We start from the raw sequence: 18087 nt of genomic DNA, 5'->3' as shown, positions 1-18087 counted from the left end.
CTTTATTGGAGTATAATTGCTTTACAATGTTGTGTTAGTCTCTGCTGTATAACAAAGTGAATCAGCTATATGTATACATATATCCCCATATCCCTCCATCTTGCATCTCCCTGGCACCCTCCCTATCTAGGTGGTCACAAAGCACCGAGCTGATCTCCCCATGCTATGCAGCTGCTTCCAACTAGCTATTTTACATTCTTCAAATATTTTCTCAGACGCTTTCTTTTTCTCTTCTTCTTCTGGGGCCCCTATAACTCAAATGTTGGTGCGTTTAATGTTGTCCCAGAGGTCTCTGAGACTGTCTTCAATTCTTTTCATTCTTTTCTCTTTATTCTGCTCTGTGGCAGTTATTTCCACTATTTTATCTTCCAGGTCACTTATCTGTTCTTCTGCCTCAGTTATTCTGCTATTGATTCCTTCTAGGGAATTCTTAATTTCATTTATTGTGTTGTTCATCATTGTTCATTTGCTCTTCAGTTCTTCTAGGTCCTTGTTAAACGTTTCTTGTATCTTCTCCATTCTATTTCCAAGATTTTAGACCATCTTTACTATCATTACTCTGAATTCTTTTTCAGGTAGACTGCCTGTTTCCTCCTCATTTGTTTGGTCAGGTGGGTTTTTACCTTGCTCCTTCACCTGCTGCGTAATTCTCTGTCTTCTCATTTTAACTTACTGTGTTTGGGGTCTCCTTTTTGCAGGCTGCAGGTTCATAGTTCCCATTATTTTTGGTGTCTGCCCCCAGTGGGTAAGGTTGGTTCAGTTGCTTGTGTAAGCTTCCCGGTGGAGGGGACTGGTGCCTGTGCTCTGGTGGGTGGGGCTGGATCTTGTGCTTCTGGTGGGCAGAGCCACATCTGGTGGAATACCTGTGTATCTTTTTTTCTTTTCCTTCGTGCTTGTCTAGTTTCACTTGAAGTGCACCCCGCTCTTCAGATGAGAGTTCCTAGTGTGAAACGGCTGTGCCCATCACCTCAGCTTGGCAGGCCATCTACCAAGCACTATGCTCCACACTACAATTGATCTGGGAGGATTTGATGAGGGGTTTTATAACAGTGGTTCAAAGGTGGGGTCTATAACAGTGGTTCAAAGGTGGTTCAAAGGGTGTGAGCAGGGCCTGCACTCCTTTAATCTCATCTCTCCTAATCGTGATGATTTCCTCTGGTCCCTTCAATCCTGCCTCAGGTGGTTTCTTGGCTCCTCCTCCCTTGATTAGCAACTGTTCAAATCTGCCCTTTGGAATTCAGGGAAGGTCATGAATGCTGAAGTCTTGCCTTGGTTTGTAGAAGCCAAACCTCTAGACGGACAGATTAAGGGAGTGAGCATGTTGGGACTATCCAGTCTCAGTCTTCTCACTTGCATATCCACATAAGAAAGACGAAGGATAAATAAAAGGAAGATCATTTAAAATCCAATTTCGTGTGAATTTTGTTTTAATCTTGTGTCTTGAAGAGACGCAAATTCAAAGGAAAAAAAAGATGGAATTCAAAGGTAATTCAGGGTATGGAGAGCAGCTCACAATGAGGAATCCAGAGTGATTATTCCATTTGCATGTGAGGTTAGTGGCTGGACTTTTTTTTTTTTAATGATTCTTCTGGCAATTACAGTATTTGATTTCTGGAGCTTTAGTGGAGGGGGCTCTGTGTAGAGAAGCTGGGGGCCGGCTCTGTCCCTCCATGGAGCATGGTCATTCCCAAAAAGTCCCCTTCTGGCTCGGAACACCTGGGCGATAGCACACTAGCTATAGCTAGATAGCACACCGTTTCACACTAGCACCTGGCCTCTGGAGAGGGGTGGCCAGTGGCCGAGAATGAGGGTTTTCCTTTCCTGCAAAGCAGGATTAATAATCCGTCTCAGAGGGTTTTGAAGTGCACGACTCTTCATTGCAAAGGGAAATCCATCTGGATACCAGCACTTCTGGATGGTGGTGCCCGAAAATCACCCAGACGAGCACGTTCAATAGAGCAAAACCCCAAGATTTCCTAGAGGTCTATATTCTTCTTTATAACTTAGCCACACTCTGATGACTGGCAGCAAAAGATGTATTAACAATGAATAAATGGCAAAATAAAAATTCCCAGAGAGACTAGAATTTATGAAAGAAAAGTCACAATACAGGTCTCATCTTATTCAGAAAGAGTTTGCAGGTACTGACAAACTCTTGGTATGGGTAAAAAAAAAAGAAAAACGGTTTTTAAGGGTAATCCTTACAAGAATAGAAAAGAATTAAGATGATGACTGTCCTAACTAGTTGAAGAGAAAAGAAGAGCAAAGGAATCTCCACCTAGCAAATCTCAGGAAAGAAAAGAATGGAACAAGAAACCATGTAAATAGAAAACAGAAAGTAAGATATCAGGAATAAAAGAAGATATATAAGTTGGTCTCAGTGTCCATGAATGGTTTAATTCCCCTGTTGAAAGAACAAAGCCTCTCAAAGTAAATCTAAGAAACAAAATGAAATTTAGTTACATAGTGGATACAAGAGAGTTATCTAAAACAAAACAGTTTTCACAAAGGTGCCTGAACATAAAGTCAACACAGAGATGTATGAAGAACCAGCAACAATCAATTAGAAAATGTAATGGAAAAAGGATCCTATTCATAATAGCAATAAAAGTTATAAGATAACTAGATAACCTAGGAAATAAACAGAACAAAAAATAGGCAAAAGCTAAATTTAAAAATATATAAAACTTTATTGAAAGCTAGAAAGGAAGACCCAAAGAAAATTAGAGACATATTTCTGAGTGAGATGATTCAAAACTGTAAATGTGGTGACTTCCCTGGTGGTCCAGTGGCTAAGACTCCATGCTCCCAATGCAGGGGGCCCAGGTTCGATCCCTATTCAGGGAACTAGATCCCACATGCCGCAACTAAGGGTTCTCATGCCGCAATAAAGATCCCGCATGCCGCAACTAAGACCTGGCGCAGCCAAATAAATAAATAAATAAATATTTTTAAAAAACTGTAAATGTGTTATTTTTCCAAATATTAGTCTAAAACATTAACTCAATTTCAGCTCATCTCAATGGGATCTATTTTTGAATTTGACAAATTATTCATCCAGGAAAATAAATGTGCTAAAAATATATCCAAGGAAAAAATTTAAAAGAACAATAACAAGACACTTACCTTAAAAGGTATCAAAACCTACTATAAAACTACAGAAATTAGTATAGAAATGGAAGAGACTAGTCTAGAAAGAAACCTATGCATCTAAGGGCATATGGTATATGATATACGTTTCAATTCAATAAAGTAGAGAAAGAATGGTCAACTAGAAGCTGCAAACTCAAATGCCTATAGAAGCCAGGTAAGAGCATAAATGAGTGAAGCAAGGACGGGGTGGGACTGTGGCTAACTGAAGAGCACATGCCCCTACGTGACAGGGGAAAGGCCTAATTCTGTGCTGATAACAACTATGCAAGAATTTGCTGCCAGATTCTTTGGCTTTTTAAGAGAAACTAGCAATAAGGACTTAAATAAAAATCTCTTAATTAAAAAAAAATTAGTAATTAATTCAAAGTTTAAAAAAACCTGTATGGGCCCAATAAAATATGAGTGCAGGCCCAGTTCAGTCAGTAAACTACCAGGCTTAATTGCTCATTTATTCAATAATAAATGGTCTATAAATCAAGTACAGTTAGATCTTTACATCATACCACATAGAAAATTAAATTTCAGATGGACTAAATATCTAAATTTAAAAAAAGCATACAAGAACCTTAAGAAATAGATTTACTTGTATAATAATAATATCAACAAGAGCAAAAACAAAAACGATAAAAAGGGAAATGGCTTAAGCAGGTAGAGAAAAGGATTATAAAATCTGTTAAAATCTTACCAGCTTTTCACTACCCTACTTTGAACTAGGCCAAAGTCTCTTTTCAAGGGTAAGACAAATTCTCAGTCAAGTTACCAACTTTTAGCCAAGTAGCATGTCACGCCAAGACAAGACAGGCTAAGCAACACAAATAAAGGATACAAGTATTCCTTACCAATTGATAATTTGTTATACTGTGATTGTAACCAAGGTTCACTGTAAACACCAGTCTTTCTGTCAACTGTTCAATACCTGAAAGTATCTCTGGTCAATTAGGGTCTGCTGCTGGTTATCTTTGCTGGGCTCATCTTTTCCCTCTTTGTCCTCAGCCTTTTTTTGACTGATAAGATCCTGTAATCTAAAGGGGAAAAAAACCAAGATAATACAAAATGCTTTACTAGACACTGGATTAAGGTGACAAAATAAGCCAATGATCCAGCTACCCTCCCAAAAGCTTTGTCATTTTCCATATATATGTGTGTTTATGTGCATGCACATACATGCATATATGCATACATAAATTTTTTTTAAATTTTAAGCCATGTTGTCACTGGAAAACAAGAAGACCCTCTTAATAGACACAATATAGAAGGAATCCCTGAAAACTAAAGGGATCAGACTGATGAAGAAAGTTCTAACCATTCCCCAGCACTTATAAAAAATAGAAGAGGAAAGAACTACAGTAAAGGATGAAAGCAACTTCCAAGGTGCTCCAAGCTTGATGCTGTAGGTAAGGGAATCAACAAACAATGGGTAGGGAAAACAGTTTGGGCACTGCAGCAGCAAGAGCTAGGCAGTTTGGTCCTTCCTTCTTCATACGTCTCTTGTGCCAAAGAGAAGACAACAGTGATACCTGCCAGTCAAGAGGGCATGAAAACCCAAGAGACCATTGTCTCAGGTGGCTACCAGAACTCTGGGGGAAAGTCTCTTTGTCCAGAAACCTAAAAACATGAGTGTATCCACCTAGTAGCCCTTCTCCAAATATCTCTGAAGTCAAGGCTGTAGTAAATATTTCTCCCCCACCCACCATGCCTTAGAAAAAAGTCTCTTATTAAACCCACTTCAAATTAACCAGTACACCTATCAGTTTCCTGTGGAACCCTGACCCATTAAACTGATTCCAACACTCGTTAATGAGCTTGACTTGCTGTTTGCAAAATAGAATAGCGATATTCTATCTTGTCATTTGCCTACTAAAAAACAGTGGCTTCCCACTACTTTTAGAACTAAATCCAATCTCCTTGGGTTAGGTTTGAACTTCTCCATGCTGGTAGTCCTAACCCAATATTCCTCCCGACTCCTTTCTTACCTCATCTCTTATTACCACCTTACAATTATCTCCTTCACTCACATGTATTCCCCTTGATCTTCACTCAATTGCTTTTCTCTGCTCTCTGGTGAGCATATGCCAGAAACAAAATAAACAAAATTAGCTCTAGATTAAAAAGTCAACCTCCTTCCTCTAATAGACACAGAGACCTCACAATCTATTTTCCACTTGACTTCCCATCTATTTAGCATATTCACATATTTGGCAGTTTTGCCTAAAGGCAGTGCCAGGAGCATACTGTCTAGAATACAAAAGTGACACAGAAAAGCCAACAGCTCTATAGTGGGACTACAAGTAAACTGACATATCCGAATTTAAATGTTAGTTAACCTTTCATTCAGGTGGAAAAGTTTAATTTATCAATGAACTGTTTGCAAGTATGATTAATAAATATTATACTATGGATATACAATATTTTAACTGCCAGTATAGTAACCTGAATATATCATTGCATGTACCAGCTTACAGTCACTCTGGGAAATGAAATGTGATTCAATTAATTAGGTGAATAAAGAGATACCCTCAATGTAATAACGATAATAACTAACATATATTGGGAGCCTGGTGATGACGATAATTAGCGTTTATTGAGAAACTTCTCTATGCAGGAACTCTTCTAAGCACTCACATGTATTAATTTATTTAATCCCATTGTTTTTCTAAATTTACAGAAGGTAAGGATTAGTAAAAGCTAGGGATTCATGGGGAATTGACCTTTGGTTCACCTAGTCTCACAGTAAATATTTGCCACAGCATAATACTCCTGAAAACTTTTGTATTCTGCAAAACCACACATGTGAAGATAACAGGGTTCAGGAGAAAAGTAAGTGTTAGCAACCAGACTATTTAAAACTGATGCAGCTTTATAACTAGACGACTAACAAAAACAATAATTGGTGCCTCAGGAGATAAGTCAGACAGCTCAAGTATGTCTGGAGGGTGCCTCAGGCGGTAGGTATTACAAATGCATAGCCAACAGAGCAGAAATGTTGGCTTGAGGATGCCAAAACTATGAAGATCGATGTGGAGCTCCTGGCCAAAGAAGCTGAGGTTAAAATAGGTGAGGAAAGAAGTGCAACCTGCCTCCAGCCTATAGTCTGTCTAATGCTGAGGGTCAGGGAGGGAGCCCTGGGTGCAGTTTCTCATTTTAAATTTTCTGAAGATAGATCTGAAAGGGCAGATGCCTATGTACTAGCAAAGCTTTCCCCTTCCTGAAGTCTATACTATACTGCTATTCTAACTCCTTGTACCTAGGGAAAAAGTGCATGTAAACAATGCAACTTCTATGTTATACTATTAATCATTCCCTTATTTTCCAATTGCATATGACTTAATTGGTGTTTTAGAAACCTGTGTTTGAACAGAATATGCTGTACTCAGAAATATTCCAGGGTTGTTTTATAGTCTCCAGAGTAGTGAGCAGAGCCTGAAGGCCATAAAAATCCCCTAAAATGGCTAAGGAATTCTTCACATACTTAGCAGACACCCATTCCACAATGCTAGCAGCAACAGCTATGTTTCTTTGTGGAGTCTGGGAAATCCAGAAAACTGCACTCCCAACTTTAAACACTGTGTTGATAAGTTTCTATGTGCAGACACTGTATAGCTTTTAACTGTGTCTGTTGAAGCCTTTCCATAATCTCATGGTGACTCCTGTTCTGGAGTTCTCTTTGGGGGATGGATGGGGGAGCCTTAACTAAAATACTTTTTCCACTCTGACTCAGTATTTTTCCACTTCCTGCCCTTCCCCTAGGCCCATGAAACAACAGGAGTCATGTGTGCAGCATGTCACTGACTGACCCTTACCTGGTGCCATTCCATGGGGAAAAATGGAACACCGAGGAGCCAGTCCTTTTCTGGCCTCTTTCTTATATTATTGCAGTAAGTCAATAAAGCCTTGATTGTTAATTTCAGTTTGGCTCATTGTCCTAACTGACCACCTCAACTCCTGTCCACTCAACACTAGGGTGATGAAATTCTGATTTTATTTTCTTCTAGCAAAATATAAATACCACTGAAAAATTAAATGGAATTAGTGTAGTACCTTTGGTTATCTTGCACTGGCAGACCTATCTGATCACTTCCCAGCAACAGAATTTTGTAACCAATTTGTTTGTAATATTAACTCAAACAAGAAGCTTTCCCATGTTAAATTAATATAATTTGATATTGAAGATTGGTTAGTTGAAAGGTAACTACAGACTAAAGCAAAAAATTTAATTTTCTCTAGTTATAAAAGCGAAAGAGGGACTTCCCTGGTGGCGCCATGGTTAAGAATCCGCCCGCCAATACAGGGGACACAGGTTCAAGCCCTGGTCCGGAAAGATCCCACATGCCGCGGAGCAACTAAGCCTGTACGCCACAACTACTGAGCCCATGCATCACCACTACTGAAGCCCTCATGCCTAGAGCCCGTGCTCCGCAACAAGAGAAGCCACCGCAATGAGAAGCCCACGCACCGCAACGAAGAGTAGCCCCCACTCACCACAACTAGAAAAAGCCTGTGCGCAGCAACCAAGACCCAACACAGCCATAAATAAACAAATAATAAATAGATAAATTTCTTTAAAAAAGGGGGGGGAGAGACTTTCCCCTCCTTTTCTTGTAGCATTTCCTTTGGAAAACCTGTAGTTATAAATCCTTTCTAAGAAGTACGTAGATCTTGTTAAAATTTATGTAAGCCTCCTGCCAATTTTATATCCTAGCAATGTCTTTCTTGGGTACCTTAGAACCATCTCTTCGAAAGGTGGACATCAGGGAAGAGGGTGCCTTGTCCCCTTTTCCCTGTTGGAGCTTAGCCTATGCTCCTAGCTCTAAATTGTAACTTCCTCCTTGTCATGAAGATACATTTCATTTTTCCTTTGGCTAAAGAAAATTCCATGTATGTGATGGACTGCATATCTGCCTGGCTATATTAAAGGGTGAGATTTCTTTCAGTCTTTGAAATCTCTTTAGCAGATTGCCTCTAATGCACACTGCAGTCTGGCTGGATATTTATTCCAACTGTTATATAAAACTGTTTCTTTTTTTTCCTACATATGTGGAGAGAATTCACTGGGTTGACAGGAGATTTTTTTTTTTTTAATTTTTTGAATAAGTCATACTTTTATTTTTCAGAAGCAAAAAGGACAAGTGGCAACTTGCCTTTGGAAAATACATTAATATCAGAGTAATAAGCTATCTACCTTATAGAGAGAGTAGCCTAAGAAAGGCTGTATTATCATATAAATCTCAAAGTTCTATTAAATAAATCTCAGAATAATATGTTTTTAACTGACACAACAAAACAAAAACATCAGCAACAACAAAAAATTAAACAGAATCCATAATGTGGTATGTGAAGACGGAAAAAGGAAAATCCGGAAATCTACACACTGAGAGTTCTCTATTAAAATCAAGGAGGCCCAAATCTGTTTCTTTTAAACAATATTTATGGATATAACTGCGTTTTTCTAAACGTCTCATTGGTAATACTCAGTCTCGTAAGTCTGGTTCCATAATAATCTATAATGTAACTACTTCCATCTGAAGGTCCAACAATCTGCATTGAAATAAGAATGAAATCAAGTAGGCTCCCAATTCCACAAAATCCTACAGTGCAAAACTTTAACAAACACATTTCGGCAAGATATGGGCTTGAGAAAACCAATTTCGTTTCCAGTAAAATGTGTTTCATTGCCACCAAAATCCTTACAAGTTATGTTAGGTGCTGGAAAACATGGAACATGAGCTGTGTAGTTTGTACAGTTAACTGGTTCTTGTGTAGCATCATTTATTTTTGGATCTTTACAAATATGTTTTCCCACTTTGAGGTCCTCGCACTTAAGTGACTCCTCGCTGCCGCCGGCGGCAGCTCCCCAAGGTCCCGTGGTTACTGACACGGCCCACAGGACAGCCAGGAGCCGAGCAGCAGCAGTCTCGGAAGCAACCGGCCCGGAGGGCCAAGCGGCCGCTATGCTGGGGACCGGCGCATCCCCCTGGAGACTTTTATTTTTGATTATTCCCTAACATCACAGTAGTTCTTTGAAAAAAATATTCTACCTATGCCCCTGCAGAAAATAAAAATATGAAAATTTTTTACGTTGAAAAAGTTTTTTTCATTGGGTGTTTTGTTTGGTTTTAATTATCAGTGTGGTGGTTAAGACTGAGCTTGAGAGTCCAAAATGCTTGGGTTTGGATCTGATTTCTTTCCAAGTTCTTCCACGTACCACCTGTGCGATATGGGCAAGTTATCTAACATTCCTAATTCTCTGTTTCACATCTAGATACTACAAAAGTTCCAAACTTAAAAACAAATTAATGATAGATTTTTTTAAATTCCAAATGTAAATTTCTAAAAACACAAATCCTTTCTTCAAAACACAAATCATTTCTTCAAAATTCAACAGAAATATATAGCAGGGATTGGTTCTGAATCACAATTTTAAAGTCTAATAGTGAAGTCACTCTAAAAACCAGTTCCCAAATGAATAACATAAAACATATACACAATCAAATCTCATTATTCATGGTAGTTATACTCTATAAAGTCACCATGTACACTGAATTAGTGAAGACTGAACCACTGCTGCTAGGGGAAATACAGGATCAGGTTCCTGCATGCCTCTGGTCACATTTTCCTCAACTGATCAATATATATAACCTTGTTTTATGTGTGCTAATGTTTATAAAGACATCTTTTTAAATATTGTTGTTTCATTAACATTGGACTCATGGTTAACAGCACTATAACTCATGCCTAAATGAAGTTTCTCTCACACATGCATATTCTCTGTAAGGTACATCACAGCCTTCTTGTGTGTAGAACACTACATAGCACTTCAATACTATGCTTGGGACCATCTTGGAGAAATCACCAACAAAAAGCAAAAAATGAAAAAATAAAAGTGGCATATGACAGCAAAAAGAATGACTGTTTACATTATGAAAGCTAAAACAAAAGGGCAGAGCATCACCTTGTTCAACAGCTGAAAATGTGTATACTGGGCACGTCCATGAATGATTGTGAAAGTGCCACCACTACTGATTTGGGGATTAAAAACAAATTTCAGCAGATAGGCAAATTCACAAATATGCAATCTGTGAATAATGAGGAAATGACTAGATATCTCTATGAATATATGTGCATGCCTTTATGTGTGTGTGTATCTTCACTGATACATTTACACTGAAGTCCTAAGATTCCTTTGAAGGGGATCAGGATATGCCACTCCAAAATATGCCACTTTGAGGGAGTTCCCTGGTGGCCTAGTGCTTAGGATTCCGGGCTTCACTGCCGTGGCCCAGGTTCAATCCCTGGTTGGGGAACTGAGGGCCCACAATCCGCATGGTGTGGCCAAAAACAAAAACAAACAAAAAATCCAAAATATGCCACTTTGACATAAGAAATGTTTTAAGCTAAAGGAATTTGAGAAATGGCAGGAGCAGGAAGGACTCTCTGACCTCCCCCTTCTCCCCTGAAGCAGACCATAAGACCCTCATGTGACAGGTGCCCTCCCTGTACCCAGAGGAAAGGAGCATCTTTATCTCTGAAGACGAGGAATCTGAATTTCCCCCAGTTTATCACACTTAGCTTATACCCTCTTGTACTATCACATTTTCCCACAACTTTCCACTCTTCATCAAACCTAGTAGTAAAATGCTCAGGCTTAACAGTTTCTTCAAGCCTTCATTTCTTCTCAGGTCAGGTTAAACTTACATTAAATAAATTTACACACTTTTCTCATGTTAATCTGTCTTTGTCAGTTTAATTTTCAGGCCCAGCCAGAGACCCTAAGAGGGCTGAGGAGAAGTTTTCCTCCCCTACACCTTCTTCTCTGACTTTTTATCTCCCTTACATCCTCCTTTTCCCAGCTGCTCCTTGACCAATTTTCCTATCTCAGTTAATGCCCCAACAACTACCTAGTTATTCAGGACTAAAACTTAGTCTTGATTAGTTAATTTTTTGATTTTTTTAAGTTGAGTCTTGACTTTTCTACCCCTCCCCTCAGCTGCCTATATCCCCAATCCATCACCAAGTCCTATCAGTTCTATCTCCACTACTGCCACCTTTGACCATGTCACTACCACTTCTTGTCCAAACTCATACAATAGCAACTCTCACACTATTTTATCTTCAGTACTTATACTATATCAAAATTGTCTTATTTATTTTTTTCATTGCCCTTCCCCCTTCACGTAACCTTCATGAGAGCAAGAACCTTTTCTATTTGATTTACCACTGTAATTTCAGTATGCAGAATGCCAAGCAGACAGGAAGAGGTACTACAGGTACCTAAAATATCAAGCAATAGTAGGAAGGGAAAAAATATTAATTGAATGAATGAATGTAACCTTTCCAAACCTTCCACTTCTCTTTTCTTTTTTAGTTTTCCTTCCTTAATTTAACTCAATATGTAATTCCTGGATGGCCAGAATACTTGCCTTTCACTGTGGCATGTGCTGCCATAAGAAGGAGGAAACAGCTGTCACTGAAAATTGAATCAACATACGCTAATACAACTGATTTAATACATCTAATGCATATTTTAACTCATGTCATTTTTAAAATATTTCATCTCAATGCTCACTACTTCAAGTCCCAATGCACTACTTCAAGTCCCATTCCCTTGAATCAAAGAGTACACATAACTAATCTTCAGAAAATACTATCACTATTTGAGGACCAACTTTTTGAAACTCCTCTGAGTACATGCTTTTCAAAGTCATAAAAGAGAGGTGGTGGATATGAATGGCACACTGCATTCATTCTGGTACCTTTAGTTTTAAAATATGATGAGGCTATATATTATTCATGTCATAACTACCACCAACAAAAATTTGGGCCTTGTCACCTCTAATTTCAATGATTCTCTTGCAATTCCTCCATGACTTCCAAAGACAACTTTCTAATTAAAATCTTTGCCTTTTATTATATCAGACAATTACCTTTTCCTTGTTCTTACTTAAGATGCATATACAGCCAAATCCAATACAGTAGAAGCTTTTAAAACTGTGGAACCAGAAATATCCCTTTTTAACGTCATTTCCCCCCATCAGCCTGGTAATTTTGAGCCAAGGTCACTATGAGGTAAGCTGACAGGTAATAAAAATAAATAATAAGATACAAAATCCTAATAAATTTGTAACTTTGGTAAAATATAATTACTTGATGCTTTTCTTAAGGGCTTTCTCCAGCTTCTTCACCTGTTGTTTACAAAGTCTTAATTCATGCTGTGTGGGCCTGTAGAAAATAAATCATGTTGAATGCACTTATTTTTATTTAATAAAACTATACTGTAAAGATATTTAATAATAAACAATAGTGTATACCCTGTTACTTGTCACAAATATGCTTAAAAATTCTTAAAATATTTCATGATTGCTGGGCTTCCCTGGTGGCACAGTGGTTAAGAATCCGCCTGCCAATGCAGGGGACACGGGTTCGAGCCCTGGTCCGGGAAGATCCCACATGCCATGGAGCAACTAAGCCCGTGCTCCACAACTACTGAGCCTGTGCTCTAGAGCCCGCGAGCCACAACTACTGAGCCCGCGTGCCACAACTACTGAAGCCCACGTGCAGCAACGAAGACCCAACACAACCAAAATAAATAAATTAACTAATTTAAAAAAATATTTCATGACTGATAATGAGGTATTTATTGGCCACTGGGTTTCTTCTTCTGTGTATTCCCTGTTCAAAACTTTCTACCCATTTTTATTGTTATTAATCTATTGCTTGTTTTTATAGTGAATTATCTCAAATGTAGAGACAAGAATAGAGGATAGTAAGACAAATAGTGCTGTGTCCACCCCTCAAGCTTTATCAAAGTTGAACAGTAATTTGTTTCAAATATTTTAACTAAAACATTATACATGTACTTAAAACTCCATGCGTGACCCTGATTACTGTCATTGCTCTCCTTCCCATACCACAGGTAACCACTATCCGAAATTCACTCTTCATTCTTCCCATGCATGCTTTATAAATTTTCACCTCATACTTATATAACCATAAATTTACATATTATTATGTGGCAGGCTTTTAAACTTTATAGAAATGGTTTTTACTGTAGGTATCAGTCTCCTCTCCATTAAAGTATACGATTTACAAGAACAAGGTATTTGTTTTGCTTATTATATATTATCCCAGAACTTAAGACCATGTATAACTTACAGTAGGTATTCAACAAATATTTGTTGAATAAAAAAGTCTCAACAGTGTGCATTCCTTATTACTCTCTGTTAACAGGTAGAGTGCCATCCTTTTGTGGTAGTATGCTGTACATAAATAAACCTTTCTGTTGTATGCCATTTAAACTTTTTAATTCCCCCCCTTCCCACAACGCAGGCATATGATGAAGTAATAAGACATTCTAAAGTAATTTGGAAAAAAAAATTAAAATAAAAAATAGTTACTTGGGAAAGGGAAACCTGCTGGCATAAGACTGAATCTATTCTGAGTTCTTACCCAGTTTTATCTTCTTCCTATTTTCTCACTTCCCTTGCCTATGTATGTGTTTTTGCTCTTTCCATGATATGAGAGACAAATGACTAAAATGAGTATGAGTATGAGGTCCCCAACATTAGTTTTAGAGTAAAGGTGACAGAATGATTTATTCAATATTCAAAATTCCAGTTTATGCTTAAATGGAAGTTAAATAAAAATGACTTAAGTTTCTCTCACCTGGTTTCCAAATCTTTTTGGAGATTCACCTTTTCACTTAAAAGTGCATCTATCTTAGATTTCGAGTCCTTGAGTTGATTCTGTAATGACTGCAACACATTTCATAAAAAAATAGTTAACTTTCCTGGGAGATTATTTAGATTATCATTTTGCTTTATAAAAAAAGTATTTATCAGTCATATAGTCCCCATACCATTAGAAGGCCTTTATACGTGGGTGAAGCACTCAGACTTCTGTAGTCTTCTTCTGACTGACTTTCATCTTCTCTATATTGCCTATGAAAAGATACATGCAGTGTTATTTATGAAAAATTTATCTTCAAAGAAAACAAATCTAGCTAACAAAAATTAAATCAATACAATAAGGGTTTGATAACCTAAACATGAACTAAAACTTAAGCCAAATTTCCTACTTATTCTCACAGAAAATGGTATTAGAACATACTACTTACTACCTAGTACTATAGTATATATTTGTTCACTAATGCCTTAATCGGAAGGTAAGATCCATGAAGACCAGAACTTTGTCTTGTTCACCATTGTATGTCACTGCCCAGAAGAATATAGGGCATAAGAGGTGGTGAAAAAACACTTGTTGAATGAATAAACAAACAAAGCATGTTGTTTTTTCCGTCTAGTACTTTTAGGTCACCAAAAAATCTATATCAAAAAATGCAGGGACTTCCCTGGTGGCGCAGTGGTTGAGAATCTGCCTGCCAATGCAGGGGACACAGGTTTGAGCTCTGGCCTGGGAAGATCCCACATGCTGCGGGGCAACTAAGCCCGTGCGCCACAACTATTGAGCCTGCGCTCTAGAGCCTGCGAGCCACAACTACTGAGCCCGTGAGCCACAACTACTGAGCCCGCGTGCCACAACTACTGAAGCCTGCGTGCCTAGAGCCCAAGCTCTGCAACAAGAGAAGCCACCGCAATGAGAAGCCCACAGACCGCAACGAAGAGTAGCCCCCGCTCACTGCAACTAGAGAAAGCCCGCGCACAGCAACTAAGACCCAGCAACAAAGACCCCATGCAGCCAAGAATAAATAAATAAATTTATTTTTTTAAAAAAATGCAGAGTATAAGTGGACAAGGCCACAGACTTAGTGGCCCCGATTCAAGTCTTGACATCACCATTAACCAGTTGTGTTATTTGGGTAGGTCAGTCTCTCAAAATTTGTTTTCTCATCTATAAAACAGAGATAATTTCTGTCACATCTACCTCATAGAATTGGTGTTAAAAGTAAAAAAGACATCAAAGCATTCTGTGAGCTATAAAGGACTAGAAAATCAGTATTAATGTTTTTAAAAATCCTGATACACTAACACAGGGCTGTCCAATACAGTAAACACTAGGTACACACAGGCAATGAGCACTTGAAATACAGCTAATGCAACTGAAGAACTAGACTTTTAATTCTATTTCATTTTAATTAGAATTTAAAAACTGAAGCAGTGTAAAATATTCTTCTGTTAAACACGACTTTATTGTTTAGGACTACATACCACTACCATGCATCATGTTAAGGTATTAATGTTGTGGCCTAGTTGTGCACTGGGTGCGTGGGTGGTTTGTAGTACTATATACAAACACACCACCAGTCTAGTCAGTGTCAATGGATTGATTCAGTTAGAATGATTTTTTTTCCTATATACCAATATAACATTGTAAGGTGTTTGTTCTGATACTATATTTATGGTGATACCTATATAAATCATAATTTATAATGATATAGTTATTATTTTAATTATAAGAACTAAACTTTTTTGGTTTAAAAAATAATTACGGACAGATTTTTAACAGAATCAAGTGGAGATGATAACATCTGACACAGTACAATAATTGGAACAGTAAAGAAAACAGACTGAAAGAACGTATGCCACAAATTTCCTAATGAATGCTACTATAATTTGCTGCAGAACAAAATGGAAAAGCTGCTGGTTCACGATACAAAAGAAAAAAAACAGATAAACTGGACTTCATCAAAATTAAAACATTCTTGAGCTTCAAAGGACACCATCAAGAGAAAAAAGAAAACCCACAAAATGGGATAAAATATTTGCAACTTGTATCCAGAATTAATAAAGAACTCTTACAATTCAACAATAAAAGACAAAAAAGTCAATTTAAAAATGGGCAAAGGATGTGAGTAGGCATTTCTCCAAAACAGATATGCAAATGGACAATAAGCATATAAAAAGACACTCATCATCAGTCCTTAGGGAAACACAAATCAAAACCACAATGAGATATCCGTTTAGGATATTCACAAAGTTGTGTCACCATCTCCACAATCAATTTTAGAACATGTTCATCACCCCACTGAGAAATACCGTACCCATTATCAATCACTCCCCATCTCCTCTCTGCCCTGAGTCCCTACTCCACTACAATTCAATTCCTAGGCAACCACTCATCTACTTCTGTCTTTATGGATTTGCATATTCTGGACATTTCATGTAAATGGAATTGTATATTTTGTGATGTTGGGTTGCAGCAGAGTAGGGGCTCAGGGCGGGGAGTGATTGCTAATGAGGTTTCTCAATGGGGTGATGAACATGTTCTAAAATTGACTGTGGAGATGATGACACACTTTGTGAATATCCTAAAATCACTGAATTGTATACTTTAAAATGGTGAATTTTATGGCATGTGAATTATATCTCAATAAAGCTGTTATTTTAAAAAGCTGTTATATAAAGAATCTTTTAGGATAATAAAGTAGATAACGATAGGAAGTATTTTCAGCAAATCATAATGAATATATTAAGAAGTTTCCTCTCAACAGTCAAAAAAGAACGAAAGTCACCGAAAAAATTAACCATACAACAAAAACTTTTAAAATAATTTTTTAGCAAAATCTGAGCTTATTTTGGCCACTGGAGCCCATGCGCCACAACTAGAGAGAAGCTCATGCACCACAAGGGAAGATCCCACGTGCTGCAACTAAGACCCGACGCAGCCAAAAAGAAATAAATAAATAAATATTTAAAAATAAAACAAAATAAAATAAAATAAAAATATATTTGAAGCTCCAAAGAAAGGAAAGCCAGATCTGTGACAAGCTAATAGGTTATGAGAATTTACACTGAAATGAAAACTTTTCATAACACAAATAAATATTGAGTTTACACACATTTTCTAATATTATGGTAGAAGATTTTAGTTTTAATCCACAGTGCATATAAATTGGCTGTAAAAACGACAAGAAAACTTTGAAGAACTTTTTGTTGCTATTGACTGATTTAGAGCTGCTTTTCAATTCTGCAGTACCCTTCTGAATTAAATAGAAGAGTTAGTGAATTTAAGGTGGGTATAGTTTTCAAGCAGATATACCTTTAATTCAGTCAAACCAATTATTCTAAAAAAGATAAGCCAGTTTTGTAAATGTGGATGTAAATATTAAAGGAAAGAAGCTTTCTGTACTTGATTCAGGTGCTAGAAAACTTTTAGGTATGTATAGAACAATTTGAGTATATAAGTCTATTTTTGAACTAGGCTTCATGAAATCTAAATACAGATCAAATATTTCTGATGAAAATTTAGTATCTGAATTGAGGTGTGCTGTAAATTAAATATATACCATATTTCAATGACTTAGAATGAAAAAAGAGTGTGAAATATCTAATAATGTTATTGATTACATGTTGAAATGATAATATTTTGGATATTAAATAAAATATATTAAAATGTATTTCATTGGTTTCTTTTTACTTTTTAACTTGGCTACATGAAAATGCAAAATTATGTATGTGGCTTGCATTACATTTCTATTCGAGACAGCTGTACTAATATATCCCTCAGACCTTCTTCTAAAACACATGCTAGCCTTGAACAAATGACCATTTTAGGAAAGGTGACTAAAATAAGGATGACTGAGTAGCCTCTATATAACAAGTACTAAGATAGATGTTTTATACAAACTATTTCACATTTAACAGGTGAGGAGTTTGCGTATTTAACTTGCTCAAAGCCACTCAAATAGTTAGTAGTAGTAGTGGGATTCAAATTGAAATCTCTGGCTCCAAAGCCTATGCACTCACATCATTCCCTATATATACTCTCAAATACCTGCCACTATGGCTACACTTGTTCTCAAGAGAAACCTAATATAAGAATATAGTAGAGGAGACCAATTTTAAATGTATGCAGACCTAAAGGGAAATGAGTTTCAGTAAAGAATCCTCACTTTCTTTTCCTGTAGTTCTTTATTTAGCATTGACAGATTTTGTGGTTTTCTTGAAGTAAAAACGATTCTAAGCATCCACAAACTCTCAT

General features: G+C 37.2%; 1 protein-coding gene and 1 pseudogene across 8 annotated transcripts in view; both read right to left on the bottom strand.

The window, feature by feature from the left end:
• Window positions 1-18087, bottom strand: part of CEP70 (centrosomal protein 70) — a 78611-nt gene that overhangs the window by 20616 nt on the left and 39908 nt on the right. For 6 of the 7 annotated variants that reach the window (XM_082393694.1, XM_082393697.1, XM_082393696.1 and 3 more), the window contains 4 exons: window positions 14006-14087; window positions 13813-13901; window positions 12295-12369; window positions 4070-4175 (listed from right to left, as the gene is read on the bottom strand). In XM_082393694.1, coding sequence (XP_082249820.1) covers window positions 4070-4175; window positions 12295-12369; window positions 13813-13901; window positions 14006-14087 — 352 coding nt within the window. The remainder of the gene's footprint in view (window positions 1-4069; window positions 4176-12294; window positions 12370-13812; window positions 13902-14005; window positions 14088-18087) is intronic. The other variant, XM_082393698.1, reaches the window with a different exon arrangement.
• On the bottom strand, window positions 4182-12172 carry LOC309628997 (TM2 domain-containing protein 1 pseudogene; annotated as a pseudogene). Its single transcript has 2 exons — window positions 12122-12172; window positions 4182-9151 (listed from the first exon to the last, which is right to left on the bottom strand). The product of its transcript is annotated as a TM2 domain-containing protein 1 pseudogene (transcript).

This window comes from Balaenoptera borealis, assembly GCF_965194805.1.
Source record: "Balaenoptera borealis genome assembly, chromosome: 5".
Lineage (NCBI taxonomy): Eukaryota > Metazoa > Chordata > Mammalia > Artiodactyla > Balaenopteridae > Balaenoptera > Balaenoptera borealis.
This window is presented reverse-complemented; position numbering and strand designations above follow the sequence as displayed.